The sequence below is a fragment of the Macrosteles quadrilineatus genome, unplaced genomic scaffold (assembly GCF_028750875.1).
Source record: "Macrosteles quadrilineatus isolate MER2022 unplaced genomic scaffold, UCM_ALF_1.0 Scaffold_2__2_contigs__length_208266976, whole genome shotgun sequence".
Classification (NCBI taxonomy): domain Eukaryota; kingdom Metazoa; phylum Arthropoda; class Insecta; order Hemiptera; family Cicadellidae; genus Macrosteles; species Macrosteles quadrilineatus.
This window is the reverse complement of record NW_026542595.1, coordinates 122,529,138-122,547,915: the sequence shown is the minus strand read 5'-3', so window position 1 is coordinate 122,547,915 and position 18,778 is coordinate 122,529,138. Positions and strand designations below refer to the sequence as shown.

The window sequence follows — 18,778 nt, the reverse complement described above, 5'->3', positions numbered from 1 at the left end:
TATGTGACTATGTGAGACATGTAATCAATTATGTAGGTTTATCCTAATTCAAGATTTAACCCATTTGCATCGTCTTATTTATTTTCAAAAAATACAAGTATCACCGAAACATTAAAAAGATGAAAAAAAATATATTTTAGACTATTTTTTATGTTGTTTTATAGTATTTTATAGCTGAAAATAATAATAAATTATAATGTCAAATCAAATCTTTTATTGTAGTCAGACAATATACATTGTATTACAAACGTCAACTTAAATAACATCTAACTATAAACAATAAAATAATGTAAATGAAATAACAAAACTGGTACTATAACACTTATAACACATGAAAGTAATAAATACAGAGTAAGTGGACTTAGCTTAAAACTTTTATTTTTATAAATTGGGCTGTTCAAAAAATTCAGCAACAGAGTAACATACACGTTCTAAAAGATATTCTTTTAACTTAATTTTGAATTTCGCTTCTGACGTAAAGGATTGTAGATTGGCTGGAAGTTTGTTAATCAGTTTTGGCCCGAGATATTGAGGTAATGATGCAGCTAATTCCAATACTATGAGAGGTTTGTCTATGATGGTGTCTTTGCCTGGTATTATAATTATGAATATCTGCACCGGTTACTTTTGTTGTTGATTTAAATCTATAATATAAGACAATTTTAATGATATATATCGAAGGTAACGTTAGAATTTCAAGAGATTAAAAAAATTTTCGGCAAGGTGTTTTTCTGTACTATAAGAGACACAATAGGTAACATGATGCAACAAGCCTGGGGAAACAGTATTAAAGAGACATTGATAGCAGGACGCAGCCATCTAAAGGAACCTGCACTAAAAGCTGATTTATTTTGTAGAGGTGTATGGAATACTGTTTTATGTTCGTGCCATTGATACTGATGCTCCATCTTATGTCTCCATCCCTCATCAACGTGTTATAAGAAAAGCAGAAAATGAAAAAAAAGAAAGTACACGAAAGCTTGTGAATGACATGCATAATTTGCTCCTCTTGTCACAAGTGTTGATGAAATTTTTGGTAATGAATTTCAAATGTTTTTAAGGGTTATGGCTGAAAAATTATCAGAAAAATGGATAAAAACATACAGTTTGGTAATTAATTGGATACAATCAAGAACAATTTGTGCAGTTTTAAGGGAAACCATTTTGTGTCTGAGACGAACTAGAAAGAAATGGCGGTCAGCGAGAGAATTTGAAGATGAAGCAGAGATTCCAAATTTTTTTAGTGTAAAAATGTATTGTTAAATTCTGATTGTACCTGTACTCTTTTTTGTAAAATTTCCATTGTAATAAATTCCTATGTAAAAAAATCAAACAGCTGATGTGTCTGCAAAATCTTAAACGTGAGCCCTTAAATCTTAAATACACTTTGATCTTAAATACAGCCCTAAATTTTCCTGTAGGCAGTGAAGGATTTTCCACTGAGGTCACTCTCTGGTGTATGTTGCATCATATTTTTGTTACTTTTAAAGGATTCCTACACAGTTTATACTTAAGGTCGCTATCCATAGAGTATTAATGTATGTTTCTTTATAATGCTTCTTATTTGCAACAATTTTCAGTATATAGTGCACTTATGGGGGCTCTCCTGAGCATCGTCCTGAGTTTTGTTTTAATGTATAAATCTTCATATTGTCCTTGGTTTTGAGGGATTTTCTACAAAATAGTACACTTATGGTCGCTCTCCAGTGTGAATCAACGAATGTCGCTTCATATTTGATTTAATTGAGAAGAGTTTTCCACATATAGCACACTTATGAGGTCGCTCTCCAGTGTGAATCAATGAATGTTGCATCATTTTTGCTTTGGTTAAGAAGAGTTTTCCACATATAGCACACTTATGAGGTCGCTCTCCTGTGTGAATCAATGAATGTTGCTTCATATCTTGTTTGGTTGAGAAGAGTTTTCCACATATAGCACACTGATGAGGTCGCTCTCCAGTGTGAATCAATGAATGTTGCATCATTTTTGCTTTGGTTAAGAAGAGTTTTCCACATATAGCACACTTATGAGGTCGCTCTCCTGTGTAAATCAATGAATGTTGCTTCATATCTTGTTTGGTTGAGAAGAGTTTTCCACATATAGCACACTGATGAGGTCGCTCTCCAGTGTGAATCAATGAATGTTGCATCATTGCTGCTTTGCGTAAGAAGAGTTTTCCACATACAGCACACTGATGAGGTCGCTCTCCAGTGTGAATCAATGAGTGTCGCATCATTACTGCTTTGGTTGAGAAGAGGTTTCCGCATATAGTACACTTATGAGGTCGCTCTCCAGTGTGAATCAATGAGTGTCGCATCATTACTGCTTTGGTTGAGAAGAGGTTTCCGCATATAGTACACTTATGAGGTCGCTCTCCAGTGTGAATCAATGAGTGTCGCATCATTACTGCTTTGGTTGAGAAGAGGTTTCCGCATATAGTACACTTATGAGGTCGCTCTCCAGTGTGAATCAATGAGTGTCGCATCATTACTGCTTTGGTTGAGAAGAGGTTTCCGCATATAGTACACTTATGAGGTCGCTCTCCAGTGTGAATCAATGAATGTCGCATCATATCTTGTTTGGTTGAGAAGAGTTTTCCACATACAGCACACTGATGAGGTCGCTCTCCAGTGTGAATCAATGGATGCTGCATCATTCCTGCTTTGCGTGAGAAGAGTTTTCCACATATAGCACACTTATGAGGTCGCTCTCCAGTGTGAATCAATGAATGTTGCATCATTAAATCTTTGCGTGAGAAGAGTTTTCCACATATACCACACTGATGAGGTCGCTCTCCAGTGTGAATCAATGAATGTTGCATCATTACTGCTTTGGTTGAGAAGAGTTTTCCACATATATCACACTGATGAGGTCGCTCTCCAGTGTGAATCAATGAATGTCGCATCATTACTGCTTTGGTTGAGAAGAGGTTTCCACATATACTACACGAATAAGGTCGCTCTTCCGTGTGAACCACTGTATGACTTTTCATATAGCTCCTAGTTTTGAAGGATTTTCCACATATAGTGCACTTATAAGGTCGCTCTTCCGCGTGAACCACTGTATGACTTTTCATATTGCTCCTAGTTTTGAAGGATTTTCCACATATAGTGCACTTATAAGGTCGCTCTCCCGAGTGAACCAATGTATGTATCTTCATTTCGATATCGGTTTTGAAAGCTTTTCCACATATACTACACAAATGAGGTCGCGCTTCTGTGTGATGTAATGCATGTGTCTTCATACTCTTCCTAGTTTTAAAGGATTTTCCACATACAGCTTATTTATGAGGTCGCTCTTCTGTGTGAAGTAATGCATGAATCTTCATACTCTTACTGGTTTTAAAGGCTTTTCCACATATAATACACGAATGAGGTCGCTCTCCGGTGTGGACCACTGTATGAATTTTCATAAGGAAATTAGTTTTGAAGGATTTTCCACATATAGCACACTTATGAGGTCGCTCTCCGGTGTGAACCAATGTATGCTTCTTCATAGAGCTCATGAATTTGAAGGATTTTCCACATATACTACACTTATGAGGTCGCTCTTCCGTGTGAACCACTGTATGAATTTTCATAACCTTCCTAGTTTTGAAGGATTTCTACATATACTACACTAATGAGGTCGCTCTTCCGTGTGAACCACTGTATGAGTTTTCATAATCTTCCTAGTTTTGAAGGATTTTCCACATATATTACAATTATAAGGTCGCTCTCCCGTTTGATCTAATGTATGAATTTTCATATTGTTCTTGGATCTGAATGATTTTCCACATGTAGTGCACTTATAAGGACAATTCCCAGGATGTGTCAACACATGATTCTTTACATGGTGTAGATGAATAAATGTTTTCTCACACATCAAACATCTAAATGGACGCTCGCCCGTGTGTAAATAAATATGACACTTCATTGTTGATAGAGTTGAAAACATTTGTCTACAAATTGGACACTGAAGGCAAGGCTTTTTGGTGATCTTTGACATGTTTTAGTTTCAATTTTTGACTTTTAACTTATCAGACTTGACAGTAACTAATAGGAACTAGTCAGTTGGCTTTGTATGTGTATTAAAATATGTTATTTTTGTAGGACTTTTAAGTTGTTTAACAGTTATTCGTGTGTATATTAATTAACTTTAAATATCTCTTGCTTAAATATTTTTATGTGTGTTAAATTGAAGGCATTTTGCTTTTTTTTGTTCAATCATATTATATTAGCCTACTTAAAGAATGGCTTAGATGTTTCATGTTGTTTTTAACTAATATTGCATCAGCCATATAAAAGTTGTATGTAAAATTCAAGTTTTACATAGTGAATAACTTACTTAATTTTCCCTTTAGTGTAGGTAGTAAAAACTTAATCTTGTTAGCTTTTAAGTTTTGATACAATCAGGGATTATGTAAATAATCTTTCTTGCCATTCTTGAATTGAAGTTAATTTTCAAATCTATTGTCTCTCCTGTAAAAGACGATATTTTATTAAAACCTAAGCTAACAGAATGATACAAGTAATTAAATATATTGCACCCAAAGTTTTTCCGTATATGGGATGTTGGTTTAGAAGGATTTTCTGAATGAGCTCCACTTTTGGATCACTCTCTAATATGAACCAAAGAATGTTTGTTTATATAGCTTTGGCATGCAAAGTGCCTTCTGCACATAGTAACACTTATAAGGTTGCTCTCCGGTGTGAACTAACTAATAATGTATGTTTCTTTATTTTCCTGTAGACAGTGAGGGATTTTCCACTGAGGTCACTCTCTGGTGCATGTTGCTTCATATTTTTGTTACTTTTATAGGATTTCCTACATAGTTTATACTTAAGGTCGCTATCCATAGTGTATTAATGTATGTTTCTTCATAATGCTTCTAATTTGCAACAATTTTCAGTATATAGTGCACTTGGAGAGCGACTCCTGAGCGTTTTGTTTTAATGTGTAAATCTTCATATTGTCCTTGGTTTTGAGGGATTTTCCACAAAATAGTACACTTATGAGGTCGCTCTCCAGTGTGAACCAACGGTTGCTTCATTACAGTTTTGGTTGAGAAGAGTTTTCCACATATAGTACACTTATGCTCGCTCTCCAGTGTGAATCAATGAATGTCGCTTCATATTTGATTTATTTGACAAGAGTTTTCTACATATAGTACACTTCAGGGTGGCTAGTGAAATCACATTGAAAAATTCCCTGACTTTTCCCTGACAATTCCATGAATTTTTTTAAACTTTCCCTGATCAACAAATTCAAAATTACAATTTTAATACTAACTAATTCTTCAAAAGGACTAATCTTTATCTGAAGAATATCTAATGTTTGTTTACACGAAAAAAAAACAAAACATAAAATCTATAGATACAGGCTAGCTTATATTCAAACTTTGCAGCTTGCCTTAATAAAATTAAACTGAGTTTGATAAGATGATACACAGTTTAAACCAAATTTAATTTGTACAAAAACACAAAATTTATTTTTACAGACATAATTCTTAGTTTTCACCCACACGGCATACGTACTCTTACCAGATCGACCTTTCCTAACAATTATTAAAATTATTTTAAAAATTTTACAATTTTCCCTGACTTATGACCAAATTCCCTGACTTTTCCATGACTTTTCCAGATATTTAATACTCCCTGACATTTCCAGGTTTTCCAGGTCACTAGCCACCCTAAGGGTCGCTCTCCAGTGTGAATCAATGAATTTCGCTTCATTACAGTTTTGGTTGAGAAGTTTTCTACATATAGTACACTTATGGTCGCTCTCCAGTGTGAATCAATGAATTTCGCTTCATTACAGTTTCGGTTGAGAAGTTTTCTACATATAGTACACTTATGGTCGCTCTCCAGTGTGAATCAATGAATGTCGCTTCATATTTGATTTAATTGAGAAGAGATTTACACATATAGCACACTTATGAGGTCGCTCTCCAGTGTGAATCAATGAATGTTGCATCATTACTGCTCTTCTTAAGAAGAGTTTTCCACATATAGCACACTTATGAGGTCGCTCGCTCTCCTGTGTGAATCAATGAATGTCGCATCATATCTTGTTTGGTTGAGAAGAGTTTTTCACATACAGCACACTGATGAGGTCGCTCTCCAGTGTGAATCAATGAATGTTGCATCATTGCTGCTTTGCGTAAGAAGAGTTTTCCACATATAGCACACTGATGAGGTCGCTCTCCAGTGTGAATCAATGAGTGTCGCTTCATTACAATTTTGGTTGAGAAGTTATCCACATATAGTACACTTATGGTCGCTCTCCAGTGTGAATCAATGAATGTCGCTTCATTACTGCTCTTCTTAAGAAGAGTTTTCCACATATAGCACACTTATGAGGTCGCTCTCCTGTGTGAATCAATGAATGTCGCATCATATCTTGTTTGGTTGAGAAGAGTTTTCCACATACAGCACACTGATGAGGTCGCTCTCCAGTGTGAATCAATGAGTGTTGCATCATTGCTGCTTTGCGTAAGAAGAGTTTTCCACATATAGCACACTGATGAGGTCGCTCTCCAGTGTGAATCAATGAGTGTCGCATCATTACTGCTTTGGTTGAGAAGAGGTTTCCGCATATAGTACACTTATGAGGTCGCTCTCCAGTGTGAATCAATGAATGTCGCATCATTTCTGGTTTGGTTGAGAAGAGTTTTCCACATATAACACACTGATGAGGTTGCTCTCGCTCTCGAGTGTGAATCAATGAATGTTGCACCATTCCTGCTTTGCGTGAGAAGAGTTTTCCACATATAGCACACTTATGAGGTCGCTCTCCAGTGTGAATCAATGAATGTTGCATTATTAAATCTTTGCGTGAGAAGAGTTTTCCACATATACCACACTGATGAGGTCGCTCTCCAGTGTGAATCAATGAATGTTGCATCATTACTGCTTTGGTTGAGAAGAGTTTTCCACATATATCACACTGATGAGGTCGCTCTCCAGTGTGAATCAATGAATGTCGCATCATTACTGCTTTGGTTGAGAAGAGGTTTCCACATATACTACACGAATAAGGTCGCTCTTCCGTGTGAACCACTGTATGACTTTTCATAACCTTCCTAGTTTTGAAGGATTTTCCACATATAGTGCACTTATAAGGTCGCTCTTCCGTGTGAACCACTGTATGACTTTTCATATTGCTCCTAGTTTTGAAGGATTTTCCACATATAGTGCACTTATAAGGTCGCTCTTCCGAGTGAACCAATGTATGTATCTTCATTTCGATATCGGTTTTGAAAGCTTTTCCACATATACTACACAAATGAGGTCGCTCTTCTGTGTGATATAATGCATGGGTCTTCATACTCTTCCTAGTTTTAAAGGATTTTCCACATATAGCGCACTTATGAGGTCGCTCTTCTGTGTGAAGTAATGTATGAATCTTCATGTGAATCTTCATATGAATCTTCATACTGTTACTCGTTTTAAAGGCTTTTCCACATATAATACAGGAATGAGGTCGCTCTCCGGTGTGGACCACTGTATGAATTTTCATATGGACCTTAGTTTTGAAGGATTTTCCACATATAGCGCACTTATGAGGTCGCTCTCCGGTGTGATCCAATGTATGCTTCTTCACAGAGCTCAAGAATTTGAAGGATTTTCCACATATACTACACTTATGAGGTTGCTCTTCCGTGTGAACCACTGTATGAATTTTCATAACCTTCCTAGTTTTGAAGGATTTTCCACATATACTACACTTATGAGGTCGCTCTTCCGTGTGAACCACTGTATGAGCTTTCATAATCTTCCTAGTTTTGAAGGATTTTCCACATATATTACAATTATAAGGTCGCTCTACCGTGTGAACCAATGTATGCATTTTCATACTCTCACTGGTTTTGAAGTATTTTCCACATGTAGTGCACTTATAAGGACAATTCCCAGGATGTGTCAACACATGATTCTTTACATGGTGTAGATGAATAAATGTTTTCTCACACATCAAACATCTAAATGGACGCTCGCCCGTGTGTAAATAAATATGAAACTTCATTGCCGATAGAGTTGAAAACATTTGTCTACAAATTGGACCCTCAAGGGGAGGTTTTTTGATGATCTTTAACATGTTTTAATTTTTAATTTTTGACTTCTAACTTATCAGACTTGGCAGTAACTAATAGGAACTAGTTAGTTGGCTTTGTATGTGTATTAAAATATGTTATTTTTGTAGGACTTTCAAGTGTTTAACAGTTATGTATGTGTGTTAAATTGAAGGCATTTTGCTTTTTTTCAGTTCAATCATATTAAATTAGCCTACTTAAAGAATGGCTTAGATGTTTTATGTTGTTTTTAACTAATATTGCATCAGCCATATAAAAGTTATACTCGTTTTACACAATGAATTACTTACTTAAATTTGCCCTTTAGTTTACGTAGTAAAAACTTAATCTTGTTAGCTGCTTTTTTAAGTTTTGATGCAATCAGAGATTATGTAAATAATCTTTCTTGATCTTGCCACATGAATAATTGAAGTTCCTTTCTCCTCTTCTAATCTATTGTCTACCCTGTAAAAGACAATATTTTATTAAAACATATACATACACATCTTTTATAAGTTTGTAGTTCTATTTGTTTGCTCATTTAGGTTACACTATGATTTCAAACATTAGACATTACAATATTACATTAGGTATTCAATATTTTTGTACAATACACAGTCGCGTTTAAGGCTGAAAATTGTACATACAAGTCTTAAAGTAAGCTGAAAATACTTACCCAATATGGCTTGAACCCAGGATCTAATAAGGCATTTTTCAGCCGTTCAGCAAATTACAAATACGCAATGGACATTGTCACAAAAAATTACATTAATAAGACGGAAATACCTATAGACTATGTACAATCCTTAGGACAACATTTATGACATGTAGAACATTTACATAGAACACATAGAAAGAATATTTAATATTTAATGGTAATTCTTGGTTTTTGAGAGTCTAGCATTTGTTTTGGCTTGAATCGGTCAGATATTGTATTTTTGAGGGTTTATATGTCCCTATAATAGCTTTGCCGGCATATTTAAAAAATGCACACTTAAATGTTAACCAACTGCTGTTCTGAATATAAGAAGGATTCAACTGACTACAAGATCCCTCTCCGTAGAACGGGCACACAGCTAGTAATAAATAAAATTGGCCCTAAAACAGATCCTTGGGGGATGCCATAAGAAGTAGTCAAAACTTTTGAGAAATTACCATTTACATCAACAACTTGTCTGCGGTTACTAAAATAAGATCTAAATATTGACAGCTCCTTACCCTCTAAAACATAAAATTCTGATTTCTTAAGTAAAACATCATGGTTCTTCTCCAATACCTTAACTTTCTACTAAACCATCAACAGCTTTGGTGGTAGACATACCACTACGAAAGCCAAACTGATTGCTGCATGCTGCTGAACAGATTGTTGTTTCCGAAAAAGGAAAACAGTTGCTTTTTCAAGAGCAATTCAAATGTTATATTTTAAAATGTGAAAGCATTCTAAACAAATTTTAAAATATGTTTGTTGTATTAAAAAGTGAAAGAATTGCTACAACTTAAACTGTAACTGTGTAAACTTAAAAATAGTTCTAAAATATGTTTGTGCCTTGTAATTTTCAATTCTATACAGGGTGAGTTTTAAATGAGTTCCTCCCCTACTTTTTTCTACATTTCTTAAGATATCAACTCCGAACCACATCAGATCATTGAAGAGTAGTAAGTACTTCATTTTGACTGGGTATACATTTTTGGCCGCCATCTTGGATCCGCCATATTGGATACAAAGTTTTTTTTTTCAAATGTAAAGGTAGGGTTGTGATCCATTATTTTAAACTGGAATTTTACGCTGATTACAATGCCGCAATTAGTTTTTAAAAATCTTGATCCGTTCTAAAGTTATGAGGACTTCTTATAACTTTATTTTTAGCCCATTTTAACATTGTGCATTTACAAACTAAGACCATAATCTCAAAATAGTGCTAGATAACGATAAGTATACACCACCATTCATTGTCGACCTATTTCACTTGGTTATGACAGTTGTAATTTTTTCGGCCGCCATCTTGGATCCGCCATTTTGAAATGTGATCAATTAATTTAAATATGAAGATGGTGTTGTGACCAATCATTTCGAGCTACTTTTTTGTGCTGAGCTTAATGCCACAATCCGTTTTTCATTTGCATCTTTGGTTTTTGAAATATTGAAATTTTAAATAAGAGAATATTAATATTTCATCAAGAAAGCTTGATAACCAAAAACGGATTGCGGCATTAAGTTCAGTATAAAAAAGTAGTTCAAAATGATGGGTCACAACACCACCTTCATATTTAAATTAATTGATCATATTTCAAAATGGCGGATCCAAGATGGCGGTCGAAAACATTACATCCGTCATAACCAAGTGAAAATAGGTCGACAATGAATGGTCGTGTATACTTATCGTTATCTAGCACTATTTTGAGATTATGGTCTTAGTTTGTAGATGCACAATGTTAAAATGGGCTAAAAATAAAGTTTTAAAAAGTCCTCATAACTTTAGAACGGATCAAGATTTTTAAAAATTAATTGCGGCATTGTATTCAGCGTAAAATTCCAGTTTGAAATAATGGGTCACAACCCTACCTTTACATTTGAAAAAAACAATGCTTCAATATACTAAATTATTTGTTTTTTTTGAGCTCTACAAAATGGTTTAGAAAGAAATTGCAAAATGTTATGTTTTCAGGATGAAAAATTAGAAAAACCCACTTTTACCCCATAAAACCCCCCATAAACCCCTGTTCCCATAGTCCGATCATGCTGGTTCGCGAACTCGTTCAAATAAATGTAGGTTTACACGTTTATACCAAATTTCATCAAAATCGGACCATTTTTGCTCGAGTTATCGCGCTAACGGACACATATATAAATATATATATATATATATAAATATATATATATATGAATTTGAACAGATGGTGTTTTTGGCCTCTGGGGACCTCAAAACGAAAAACTAAATCGGTCCCGGATGCAGATCTTACCATGAGACCTACGGTAAAAATTCTCTAAAAAAACTTTGTATCCAATATGGCGGTTCTAAGATGGCGGCCAAAAATGTATACCCAGTCAAAATGAAGTACTTACTAAGTACTTCACATGTACAGTTTTATGAAGTACTTATGAAGTACTTACAATGATCTGATGTGGTCCGGAGTTGATATCTTAAGAAATGTAGAAAAAAGTAGGGGGGGAACTCATTTAAAACTCACCCTGTATACATACGAACTAAGTATGTTTGTCTGACTGTCTGTAATATTTATCTCAAAATCCAGTGGAAGGATTCGTGATTGGTGAGCTGTTCCTGGGTACTATTTTATAAGATAAGCAATTTGTTTATACTGAAGCAGATTTATTGTTAATGTTAATAAACTGTATTCAATTTTGATCGTTTAAAGAAACTGTTCATCAAACCACTTACAGAGTGAGTTCCAGTAAACTTAAAGAGCTTATGGCCTTCTTATTTGTTATTGCATACATATTTGATGTATCATAAAATATACTTAGTTTACATAAAGTTTTTCGGTCAGTTTTGCTTGGTTAACAAGTTAGTGGCACACACTGTCTGTGGCTGAACTCAACTTATTTGTACTCGCTACAGCTTTATCGTAGCAACGACATGTCTATTTTTATGTGTAGGCAAAGGCAATAACTTGCCCCACTTCCTAGCAAACATAAGTTTGAGATATTTTTGCCTATTCAAGAATATTAGTCCTGATTTGTATAGTGCCTAGATAAGTTCCCTTTTCAATCCTACATGATTTTTAGATTTTATCTAAACAGTCATTTAGAAACTAATTATCGAATAAGGTGGTTGAAATATGTTAATTAAAAGTCTAGCATAAATTTATTTTGGTGCACTTTTGATTATTTCCTAATTTGTAATATTATTAGATAGGTAACTAATAAAGAAACTTTTCTGTTAAATGGCATCCTAGACCATTAACTTGTGATACAAACTGTGATGTCTCTTTAAGAATCTATATATCTAATTCCGTAAGCCCAAAATTTTACAATATGAAATTGTGAGCGAACTGGAGGCCGTAGAAAGCTGGGAGAGGTCTCATTTTAAAGGTCTGGGCATGAAATTTTGGGGAAAAATATTCATTTTTCTTAATTATGCACCAAAAGGTTATTACAGAATAAAATAATTCACATTTAAATAGCATGGGAATCTAGGTCATGTCTGCTTTGTTTACTTTAAAACATGTGGTTTAACTTTATTTAAAGCATATGGTAATATCATTGACTATTGGCTACAGAAGTTGTATTAATAGTCAAAGGTAGTATGTAATATGTACTGTAATAAGTAAACTATTATAATAAAGCTGAAATAGAATATTCCCAATTTTATGTCTTTTAGTGTAAAAACAGCTGTGATAATATAAATTGAAAGAATTATAACCACACCTCAATGTGTATTATTTTGTTATTGTAAAAATGTTAGTGAAGTAGTAAACAACACAAAGTGAAAATTAGGCTATATCAAATCTTTTAAACATACAATTTGACACTTTTAAACTTTGTATGATTTTGTTATTGTAAAAATGTTAGTGAAGTAGTAAACAACACAATGTGAAAATTAGGCTAGATCAAATCTTTTAAACAAACAATTTGACACTTTTAAACTTAACACTTTTTAATAGATTAATAATGTATAATGTTGGAAGACTACCACGCAGGGGTAGGCCGCCACGCAGAGGTATTGTTCCTCGAAATGAGAACAACAGGCGCCAGATTTGGCGCGATATAAATGGAAGAAGAATAAATGAGCATCCGGATGAACATGAAGTTATTCCTGTGTATAGATTACCACTTTTAAATGAAATTGCATTGCACAGCTTAGGACCAATGAACGATGAGTGCATTCATTGTGGTGCATTGCACTTCATTGATGAATTGACAAGTGGACACTACAACTCTTGCTGCCACAATGGCCTAATACACCTACCACAGCCTCAAAATAACAATGAGCTGCAAGAACTATTTAATAATGCCCATTTTATGAAAAATATAAGACAGTACAATAGCGCTATGGCATTTGCATCTCTTTCGGCAACAAAAAAAGAAGTACCAGGTAACGGACCATATTGTTTTAAGGTACAGGGGCAAATTCACCGTTATATTTCAGACTTATTACCAATTGAACAAACCCCTTTATATGGACAATTATATTTCTTGGATACTGCATTTGCAAACAATATTAGACTACAAAGACCTGAAAATAGTGAACTCAAATTGGAAATAGTGACACGATTATCGGACATATTGTCAGATAACCCTTATTCACAATCCTATAAAAAAGCTTCCGAAATTATGACAAATGAAGGCAATCAAAGCATCGCATTAAGGTTTGTAGATAACATTTCTATGGATCTGAGGCGATTCAACAAACCCACCGCAGATGAAATCGCCGGAGTGTTCAATTCTGAAGAAGGTGAACCCCCGCACAATCGCCATGTAGTAATATATAACCGCCAAAGCGGGCCTAAGCTTTTATCAGTATTGAGCCCACATTGTGACCCAATGCTATATCCACTATTGTTTCCAAATGGAGAACCCGGATGGGACCCACAAATGACTCACAATGGGCAACGAAGACAAAGAATGCGTGAAAAACTGACTATGCTACAATTTGCATGCTATAGACTTGCTGTTCGGGTAGGATTTTCAAATATCCATGCTGCAAAAAAATTATTTCAACAATATATTGTCGATTTGTACACAAGAGTTGAAAGTGATAGACTCAATTATGTAAGACACCACCAATCACAGCTCAGAGTTGAACATTACCGTGGATTGCAAGATTTTGTGTTGAACAGAGCACAGTTAGAAAATGTAACTGCGGGTAAAATTGTTGTCTTGCCATCATCATTTGAAGGAAGTCCGCGTAACATGACTCAGCGATATCAAGATGCAATGGCTATCGTGCAGAAATACGGTAAGCCAGATTTGTTTATAACAATGACATGCAACCCTAATTGGACAGAAATACTCTCTTCACTTAAAGACAATGAAACTCCAGCTGATCGCCCAGATATTGTTTCCAGAGTATTCAGATGCAAACTGAATGAATTGAAAAAGGATCTACTAAAGAACAACGTCTTTGGAAATGTTATTGCTTATGTGTATGTAATAGAATTCCAGAAACGTGGCTTACCCCATTGCCATATGCTTATAATTCTGGACGAAGAATCCAAATTTCGTGAACCAGCACAAATAGACCAATGTGTCTATGCAGAGATACCTAATCCCAATGAGTTTCCAAGGCTTCATGACATTGTAGTTCGTAACATGATTCATGGACCATGCGGAGTGCGAAATCTCAATGCACCTTGCATGAAGGATGGAAAATGTTCAAAAAAATATCCTAAAGAGTTCTTGGATGAAACAGTTGAGAACAACAATGGGTATCCACTTTATCGTCGACAAAACAATGCTATCACAGCCCAAAAGGGGGTTCACCAGGTTGATAGTAGAGATGTTGTGCCACATAATCCGTATCTATTGATGAAATATAACGCTCACATAAACGTTGAAGTTTGCTCGAGTGTCCGATCAGTAAAATACTTATTTAAATATGTATATAAAGGATATGACTCAGCTTGCTTAGAATTTGTAAATAGTGTACAGAATGATATGATGAACTTTGATGAAACAATCCGCTTTGCCAATATGCGGTATGTTAGTTCTCATGAGGGTATTTGGCGCCTACACTCAAATGAAATGCATGAACAATCTCATACAATAATTCGCTTAGCTGTTCATGAAGAAGGGTATCACAATGTTTACTTCAGTGCTGGAAATGAAGAGGATGCTCTTCAAACTTCGGTGGATAAACACACAACACTGACAGCATGGTTTGATTTAAACAATCGAGATCTCAATGCACGTGAATATTTATATGCAGATATTCCACAGCACTACAGGTTTGTTTCAAACAAATGGGTACGTCGTCAAAGATGTGGATCGAAAGTAATAGGCAGATTGTACAACGTAGCGCCAAATGACCCAAACAGATTTTACTTACGTATTTTACTTCTGCATGTTAGGGGAGCTACATCATTTGATGATCTACGATTCTACAATGGGATGGCATATGATTCTTTTAAAGAAGCTGCAGTTGCAAGGGGACTCCTTCTTGACGATGCAGAGTGGAATCGTTGTTTAGAGGAATTAAAAAATAGTCAAATGCCAAAACAGTTACGATATTTATTCGCATACATTTGTTGTTTCTGTGAGCCAACATCACCATTGATGCTTTGGACTTCTTTTAAAGACAAATTCATAGAGGACTTCCATGAAATGAGTGTAGATGAGGCTGAAAATGCAGCTTTGCAACAAATAGACACCATTCTTAGAGAAAACGGATTCGATTGTGCCAGCCTCAATTTACCAGTACCAAGAAACACAAACCTTTTGATTAATTTTTACAACGTACATGAAGAGTCTGTACAAGGTGCCGAAATGTACTCCAAACTAAATTGTGAACAAAAAACTGTTGTTGATAGAATTCTCAGTGCGATATCAGGTAATACGATGGAAAGACTGTTTTTCTTAGAGGCTCCAGGTGGAAGTGGTAAAACATTTGTATATTCGTGTCTTCTACATATAATTCGAGGAAGAGGTGAGATTGCATTGGCAGGTGCCTGGACTGGAATAGCGGCATTACTTTTAGATGGAGGAACCACGCTTCATCGTTTATTTGGACTCCCCGTACCTGTACAGCAATCATCTGTTTCAATGATTAAGGTAAATTCTGAAAGAGCATCTAGCCTACTTTGAGAGATTCTGCGGTTATAATAATAGATGAAGCTTCCATGGTTCCTGCCACTGCGGTTGATTGCATAGATCGTCTATTGAGAGATATTATGAAATGTAAGGATTCCAATCTCTTCAAGGTGCCAATGGGAGGTAAAGTAGTACTTTTTGGAGATGACTTCAGGCAAGTATTACCTGTGGTGCCACTATCTAACAAGGTACAGATCATTGAAGAATGTCTTCAGAGGAGTAAAATTTGGAAACATGTAACTATAGTGCATTTGAAAGTAAACATGCGTGCAAATGAAAATGAAACAGCATTTTGTGATTGGCTTCTACGCTTAGGTAATGGAATCTTAGAGAGCAATAGGGCAACACCGGCAATTGACATTCCTGATAACTTTGTTCTCTCTGATTGTGCAATTGTACAACATGTTTATGGCAACTCAATAAATCCAGAAAATATTCAAAACTACTCCAATCAAATAATTGTATGTCCTTTAAATGAACAATGTGATAATTTAAATGAAGAAGTATTAAAAATCATCGAAGGAGACTATAAAGAATACTACAGTAATGATGAAGTAGTTTCAGAAGACCCTACAGAGAGGTTGAACATACCAATTGAGTTTATAAATTCAATTACACCATCTGGAATGCCACCACACAAATTAGTTTTAAAAGTTGGTTCAATAGTGATGCTCATAAGAAATATGAACCTAGGGTCTGGATTAGTTAATGGAGTACGATTGGTTGTGTTGGGTATGTCTGAAAAAAGTGTAAGGTTAGAAGTAATTACTGGAGTAGGCAAAGGGAACATATTTTTCATGCCAAAAATAAAACTAATATCTACAGATCCTAATATGCCCTTTAAATTTACAAGGATTCAATTCCCATTGAGATTAGCTTTTGCTATTACTATAAATAAAGCTCAAGGCCAAACATTCTCAAAAGTTGGCATTTATTTGGAAAAACCAGTGTTTACCCATGGTCAACTTTATGTTGCTTTTAGCCGGGTAAAGCGGCCAGATGACGTTAAAATAGTAATAAAACCAAATAGAGACCAAGGAATGGACCAAAATGGATATTATACAAAAAATGTTGTTTTCAGAGAGATTTTGTTACAGAATTAGTATTTTACAATTTGGAAGATGACATTATCTCTATGTGTTGTGTTTTTCTAAGTGAATTTGTCTATATACAAAGAAATGTATATATATTTAATTAATAGTCATGAAGATTATTATTGGAAATGTTCTTTTGTTGTATTATGATTAGAAAATGTATTTTATAATCACACCACATGAAGAGTCCTTTTGAATTTTTATCCTAAACAGAGCAGACAAAAATGAATTATGCAGGTATGTGATAACTATTATACATTATTATAATATACAAAAAATTTAAACGAGAATTCAAGGTAGGGTACGGTAACCCGTGAGACAAATAATTTGTACAAACAAAATAATTATTAGAATATATAACATATATATAGGGGCTATTGCCCCTACAAGCCACTAGTCTAATTGTAATTAATTAGTTATATGTTCTATTATAAGTAATTTATTGAACACCTTATCTTATCTTTTTCAGGCACAGTAGGCTATTTTTCATCACTTGGACCAAAGGAATAGTTATTTGTGCAACTAGTGAGCAAAGTGAGCAATTAACTCACTCGAGAGAAATCCTTACTCACGAGCCGTAGGCGAGTGAGGAATGGTTTCTCGAGTTAGGCAATTGTACTTTGCACTCGAGTTGCACATTATATTTTTCATACAGTTACCATAAAACAAATAAATTGGTAAAGAAACGTAACATATTTTTACACAGAAGTGACTTTTAATTTAACATTTAATGTAAAGTTACAAATACAACAGCTGACCAGCTGATTTACAGCCAGTGCTGCCAACCGATTTCGCACGCATACAACCTTGTCTGCATGTTACGCGATCACTATTTCACGTGTTCACGTTGCAAATCTGGAGTGAGACAAAGTAATTCGAGTGAGACAATGTTAACATTGTCTCACTGATGAGCGAATTGGCCACTTTGCTTTCTCAAATCAGTGAGAGAACATGTACATTCTTAGGTAACTGTAGGAAAAGAATTTTGATAAGCATCGCCTGTAATTTATCTTGACAATCTTAATTCATTCTCATACGTAACTTTGGAGCAGTAACTTGCTCCTAGTGAAGGGGATGTAGATGAAAGCCCCTTGTAGAACATGTAATGGACTATATTTTTTGTTAGGTATCCTGTACAACGTCTGAAGCCTCTACTGTCAAGACTTTTATTTTACCGGGAGCGAGCTGGACTAGTGGTAGAACTCAGGGCTTCAAAGCCCAAAGGTCCTGGGGTCAAATCCTCCCAATCACCAATATAAAAATATATAAAAAATAAATAAACGCATATTAAAGAAGGAGAGGATACATGCATTGGTACGCTTAAGTGGTGTCTAGCATCAGTTGCTGGTGTCTAGCACCATTTGCTTGTGTCTAGCATTAGTTGCTCGTGTCAAGAGAAAATTTTATTCGTACCCTTTCGCTCTTCTTTAGCATGTATCCCACAAGCTTGTATCCTCTCTACGTATCTTACTATTCTGTGACAAAAATATAATTTTAAAACCACTGAAAGTTTGGTTTTAAGATAAGTTATCATTAACTATGTTATTTTGAAATATTATTTACAACCAAAAAATCTTTTAACCGTGTTACACTTTTTCAGTAGATATTGACTTAAGAATGAGTTACTGCATCCATGCTAGACTAGCCTTTCTTTCGTAAAACTCAAAGCCAGTTATGGCATGGTTTTTTATCCCTGGTTATGCTTGAATGTGCAAAACTAAATCATTGACTTTGAGTGCAAATAGATTTTTGTCCTGTTGTAAAATATGATGCATATGTTATGGTGGCGTGTGTTTTAGGTTGGTTATGTTTGAGTGTGATGATGTCCACTGAATCTCCTAGCCTAGGCCTATGTTAGGAAGTATT

At 35.0% G+C, this 18,778-nt stretch overlaps 1 protein-coding gene across 5 annotated transcripts in view; it reads right to left on the bottom strand.

Annotated features, from left to right (window-relative positions):
* Positions 1-199: 199 nt before the first annotated feature.
* Positions 200-18,778, bottom strand: part of LOC128986329 (zinc finger protein 728-like) — a 73,957-nt gene continuing 55,378 nt past the window's right edge. For 4 of the 5 annotated variants that reach the window (XM_054406652.1, XM_054406651.1, XM_054406649.1 and 1 more), the window contains one exon: positions 3,054-8,515. In XM_054406652.1, the coding sequence (XP_054262627.1) occupies positions 6,253-8,076 (1,824 nt within the window). In that variant the 5' untranslated portion in view covers positions 8,077-8,515 and the 3' untranslated portion in view covers positions 3,054-6,252. Of the gene's footprint in view, positions 8,516-18,778 lie in introns of all 5 variants that reach the window. The other variant, XM_054406654.1, reaches the window with a different exon arrangement.